This window comes from Lygodium microphyllum, chromosome 1 (assembly GCF_053477565.2).
Source record: "Lygodium microphyllum isolate KBCC chromosome 1, Lygodium_microphyllum_v1.1.10, whole genome shotgun sequence".
Lineage (NCBI taxonomy): Eukaryota > Viridiplantae > Streptophyta > Polypodiopsida > Schizaeales > Lygodiaceae > Lygodium > Lygodium microphyllum.
The window spans coordinates 44934555-44940554 of record NC_141135.1 but is presented as its reverse complement, the minus strand read 5'-3'; the positions used below and the strand labels follow the sequence as shown (position 1 = coordinate 44940554).

Below are 6000 nucleotides of genomic sequence, written 5' to 3'. Positions count from 1 at the left end.
CTAACTCTCATGGACCACTTTTACATAGTATGTATGGCATGATGTATTGGGTCTGTTCTACACTATAATGATATGTGAAGGGTATTTTAAACTATAATGATACGTGAAGGGTGTTTTATATAATTGACTGCAACAACGTATATGATGGAAAGGGATTTGGGAGCTCAACCCTGCAATGTGCAGTAACCTTGGCCTGGTGGTGACAAGCCTAGCCAGCAAGAGTGGATGTGGAATGAGAAGATGCAGGGTTGGCAGTTGGGAGAGGGAGATAGGAGGATGGTTATTTGATCTTCTCTGGCAAAGACATTCTAATGTGAATTTTTCAAGACTATAAGCCCAAGTAAGTCAAAACATATAAAAGATTGAAATTAATCCTAATGCAAGTTTTTAGTATCTCAAATTATGACCAGCAATTGTATACCAGTTGTATGTTTTTGAGGAAAACCGAAGGGAAAGGGTAAAATCTGGAATGCAAATGCATGATTTTTGACAAAATTCATGGTTTTACGTGGGATTTGGACAAAATGTTGTCTGGCAGTGCATCTCTAGGGAAAAATGGATAGTGAAGTCCACCTTAGTCTGAAGTTATCTGATACCATTGTACACTCACTTGGACTAGATCATCATCCTAGCCAAATCAAAATACTTTCATATCCTTTATTTGTACAGCATAAGTGAAGTCACTAGAAGGTATACTGACCCGCAACCTGTATACTGACCCGCTTCAAGACTGCATCTCATATATTTCTCCCTCCAAGATAGTATAATTGCTACTGTTCAGTTGGCATATGCTCACAGCATGGAGCAGTTGATCTTAAGTTGTATCAACACTAGATTATGGACGGAAAGCGAGTGCTTCACTTGTGAAGGTGTCGTTTAAACAGAGATGCCATTTCTATCTGTTTCGGGAAGAAGGTAAATATTATTAGCATGGTATGAAGATAGAATCTTCTTTTCTTGGGAAAAGAACAGGTGAGTATTAATTAGCATTGAATGAACATAGTGCAAATCTGAATGCATCCAGACACCACAAGCTGACTTACAGCTGTTACGGCTGCTTCTGCTCCCTTATTTCCAGCCTTGCCTCCAGCCCTTTGAAGAGCCTGAATTATAAAATAGGCCAAATGTAAGCAGAGCATCAGAAAGTCATCCATACTTACATTGTTTGTGTTTTCTGTGAAACCTTGAGAGTGATCAAGCACACAAGAAACAACACAGAAATGAGAGGCAAAATCTAGCATGTGTGTGCATGCAGAAAAACTATTGTACTATCCAAAAAAGGCCATGGTCACACATCTTTGTCGGTTCCACATCTATTTGACTTCGTGCTTGACATTTGGTGGGTTGGAAATTTGAATACCCCTTTGCACCTCCACCATACTGAGCCCATGAAACTTCATTGACTTTCAAAAACAACTTTCAAGTGAATAAAATCCAACACATGTATGGCACAATTTCCAAAATGACTTCCAAACTCATTAACCAATGACAGAAATTTATTAGATGATACTTTTTGCCCCAAGAAAATACTCCCAACTAAATGCAAAATACAAATTCAGCACTTCTTCAATTTGAAAGTGTGTTTGTGCCTCATGGACTACAACTCCCAATATAAATGTGTTAAATTTTGTCCACAAACTGGTGATTAAGACGAGTTCTTTTTATGCCTTCTTAACGAGCATGATATTCAGTATAGCAGTTCAGTACACTAAGAGAGAAACAAACATTCCTTGTGTCACTGTACAATGATTAGCAGCCTTGACATATAACACATTACTGCTCGAACTCCATGGCTGCCAAACTCAGCTCCAAGTGGTACTTCTGAATGCAAACATACATATTATTGATACAAAAGTATGCAGCACATGGATAGAGTTGGTGGGTTTATGACATGATGAAAAGCTTTGCATGATAAGCAAAACAACAAGTAAATTCAAGGATAGTAACCGATAATAGAAATCTCAAGCCTGATGTTACCTGCTCCAAAGTTTCACATGTAAGCACGCCAAAGATGCATGGAACTCCTGGTCCATTATTCAGAAAAGAGATCCAGATGAGTAAAGGGCTTAAATAAAGTAATTCAACTGAGCACGTGGTGCAGCAAGTTTATGTCTGAATACAAATCCATACAGCATTCTCTATCGTGCTTTTTTCAACCCAAAAATGTTGCATCTATGGATAAGCACAAAATAAAATTGACAAAGTGGAAAGCCATGTTATATTCTAACAAAAGCATTCACCTGAGTTGAGACTTGCAGAAAGCACTCCAGAAGCTGCAGAATTGGCAACTGCTTCATAATGTGTTGTATCACCCCTTATCTGAGATCAAGACATTCAAATATGTTTAAACCTTAGTGCGCCTGCACAGTTTCCAATTTCAAGACATTTGTATGGCAGAAAATGACAACGATGCTCAAAGGTGAGAGGAAAGAGTTATCATAGGAAGCCAAAAGAAGAGCTAAACAATACCATATTAACGTAGAAACTTGTCATGATTCATAATATAAAACAGTATTGACCACCACCTTGCAAAAATTAAGGTTGCAAACATTCACCTCCAAAACACAACTACTTATCTATTGGAACTTATCTTTCACCCACAACGAAACCATCAGCCATGCTGTCACACTTTCCAGTCATGCCTCTACATGTGTGAGCCCACCACAGGGTAGGTTTTTCATGTGGTTTTAGTTTTTGTGCACTTTGGACCAATAGACCCCACCTCTTATTTGAGTCCTCGAGGCTTGAAAAGCAGCCCGTGCCTATTACTTATTTGGGTCTTATACAGTGAACTTTAAGGTTTTTCTGTGCACTGGCCACTTTGATAGTCCATTGTCTATTTATATAGACACCATTGAAGTCTCACATTTCAGAGTAGCAGTGCTTCGTGTGTTGTCCTTTTGTGCTCAATCATCAGTGTTCCCTTCCTCCCTCTCTTTTGCCTTCTGGATCACCTTCTCGATAGCAGAGCAAGATTACAATGTTCATATGTTCATCTTCTTTGCCTTCTTGATCACCTTCTCACTATCAAAGCAAGATTACAATGTTCATATGCTCATCTTCTTTAGCTTGCCCACTTGCTGCAATCCTTGTGTTTTCCTTCTCCTTACACTTCACTTCTCATGTTTGTTGCAGTTCAGCACCTCAAACCACAGTTGTGTTCAGATGACGTTTATGTACTCAAGTATTATCCAATTTGCAGCCATTCATCTGCATATCATGCTTATTCAAAAGCTTTCACACATGATACATAATATACATTGGCTGAAATTTCAGCTTTATCATCATCTGCAACTAAGCTCTCCTCATCCTCATGTCTTACTCTGACAACATATCTACAACTGGGTTTTCTTTTCTTGTAATACGCTTAAACTCAGGGTTCATAGATTTTATGTAGGCTATCCATCTAAGCATAGCAATGTCAAGTGTAGAATAACTAGTGATCATTCCAAGCAAGGGCAAACAATCTCTCTCTAACTATCATCAAGACAATTGGGTGGATCTATTACCCCTTGCTAAGTTTGCATACAATAATTCCTCCCATGCCTCCACTCAATTCACACCATCCTTTTTGCTAATTATGGTCAACACCCAAGGATAGACAATCATGTAAAATCACAGGAGAAGAATCTAGCTACTACAGACTTAGCTCAACACCTCTTTGATATTCATAAACAGTTGCAAGCACAGATCAAAGAAGTTCAAGAGAAATATAAGGGAAATGCAAGTAAGCTTCACATGCAACACCCATCATACGAAATTGGAGATTAAGTTTGGCTTCTTCAACATGATCTAAGTTCTTCTCATCCCTCCCAAAAATTGGATTATCAACGACTTGGGCCCTTCAAGATTCTTGGCTAAGTAAATCCAATCACCTATCATCTCCAACTTCCCCTATCCATGAAAATCCATCATGCATTCCATGTTTCAGTCTTGGAGCCATGTTATACATCCAATATCCCTAGAAGAATACCAAAGTCATCACCTCTAATCATAATTGAAGAAGCAGACAAAATCCTAGATTCAAGAATTTCAAGAGGTAAATTATAGTATTTTGTCCATTGGAAGGGCTATAATACAAGTGAAGGAATAGAAACTCGTAAGGTCTCCAATTCTCGGCCCGATCAGTGCTCCTCAAAAAGCAACCGATCCTTAAAGTTGAAAAAGCCTCCAACTTCAACTTCAAGAAATAAGCCCATGTTATCCTGCTATGATCATCCACAATTAGCATGAAATACAAGCCCCCTCTAAGGGACTCCGTCCTCATCAGTCCACAAAGATCGGTAGAAACAAGCTCCAAGGGTGCTAAAGACTGCCTGGAAGCCTTGCTGGAAACAGCATCACGAGTTTGCTTCCCATGGATACAATATACACAAGGTTATTGGCTCACCACAATATCCGACAAACCTCGAACAAGTTATCCCTTTGACGCCTTCCGAAGGTACTCATAGTTGAGGTGACCAAACCGAGCATGCCAAAGCTCAAACTAAGTTTGTGAGGTAAGAAAGAGAAATCAAGGCAAAAGAATACCGCAACTTATAGACTCCATTCTCCGCTTATCCTGAAGAAAGAACCAATCTCAATCCATGATCAAGAATTTGAAAAGAATCCACATCAAATTCAACCAAGAAACCGAGGGCACAAATCTTGTGCATCAAAAGTAGATGGTATCCCAAGGCCGACACATTAAATGCCTCAAGGGTATGGGCACCACCTCGCCCATTTGGAATAAGATGCATGTCACCTCGTCCCTGAAGAGGAATAGACGAACTATCACCAATGAGAATTTGGCCATGCGAAGGCAACAAATAAGCAACACCTGCTGAAGAAGGGGTTGTGTACCGTGAGACACCACTGTCGACAATCCACTCCCGACTATATAGGGCCGTCAACGCAACATCAAAAGCCGTTAGGGTCAATTCCTCAACCACATCCAACTAGAGAAAAGCAATTGATGAGGAGGAAGCAGCCACCACTTCGAAATCCTTTAAAGATTTATCCTTCTTCTCCTTGTCCTTCTTCTCCTGGTCGGGGCAATCCTTCTTCCAATGATATGTCTTGTCATAGATGTGACAATTCTTTGTCCTTCTTGAATTTATCCTCCTCCTTCTTTTGGTCAATCCCCTTCTTCTAAGAGAACTGACCAACCAAGGCCTCAAATTTAGAAGCATTGGTCCCTTTCAACTGCTCCTCTTAGTCCAAGACCATAGGAACCAATTCTTCCCACTGAAGAGTCTCAAATTGCCTTGAAGCAATCAAGGCGGAATAAAAACCACTGAAACCGAGTAGTAACTATGAAAAAAGAGTTATCGCCATGTGTTCAGAAGTGATTACCTTCCCTGCATTTTGTACCTGCATCTGAAGCTGCCTCAGCTTGTTAATATCCTCCCACATAGAAGAGGACTTGGTGACACTCATGGTCCTCATCTGCACTTCCAAAGAAACTCGCTTCATGACAGACAACAACTGTACATCTGATCAAGCTCCAACCATATCTCCTAGGCCACTGTCAAATGCTCAATATGAGAGAGAACAACTGTAGTGTATGAGAGAAATAAAAACAAGTAGATCCGAGCATTAAGTTTGTCCCAATATGCCTGAGCCTTTGCCAACTCCACCCTATCAATGGAAGAGATTCCGGACTCGTCTCGTGAAGGATGATGAATAGCCTCCATAAGAAGCTCTACCAAATCATAGATCTCCAAAATGGCAAGCATCATGACCCACCAAATGCGGTAATTCTTGCCATCGAGCTTTTGATCTAATGGAAGAGAAAGAAAGACGAGCACCTTCCGATCCACAATCGCCCGATACTCTGTCTCAGCCTCAAAAGACATCTCAACCTACAATGCCTGCACAAAACACAAAAAGCAGCCCCCTCTGACTATGAGAATGCAGCCTAGTAGGGCTCTTCGCTGCTCATCCCATTCCTTCTTCACCCGCCAAAGACGATGAAAAGGTGAAATCTGCACTTGAAGGCCTAAAATGCAGCCTTCTTCC

General features: G+C 40.4%; 1 protein-coding gene across 2 annotated transcripts in view; it reads right to left on the bottom strand.

The window, feature by feature from the left end:
* Positions 1–463: 463 nt before the first annotated feature.
* The window catches only part of COS1 (6,7-dimethyl-8-ribityllumazine synthase / DMRL synthase / lumazine synthase / riboflavin synthase), a 52833-nt gene continuing 47296 nt past the window's right edge, over positions 464–6000 (bottom strand). The window contains exons 5-8 of one of the 2 annotated variants that reach the window (XM_087676270.1): positions 2241–2319; positions 1978–2024; positions 1044–1103; positions 464–899 (exon numbers count right to left, since the gene is read on the bottom strand). In XM_087676270.1, the coding sequence (XP_087532396.1) occupies positions 858–899; positions 1044–1103; positions 1978–2024; positions 2241–2319 (228 nt within the window). In that variant the 3' untranslated portion in view covers positions 464–857. The remainder of the gene's footprint in view (positions 900–1043; positions 1104–1977; positions 2025–2240; positions 2320–6000) is intronic. The other variant, XM_087676280.1, reaches the window with a different exon arrangement.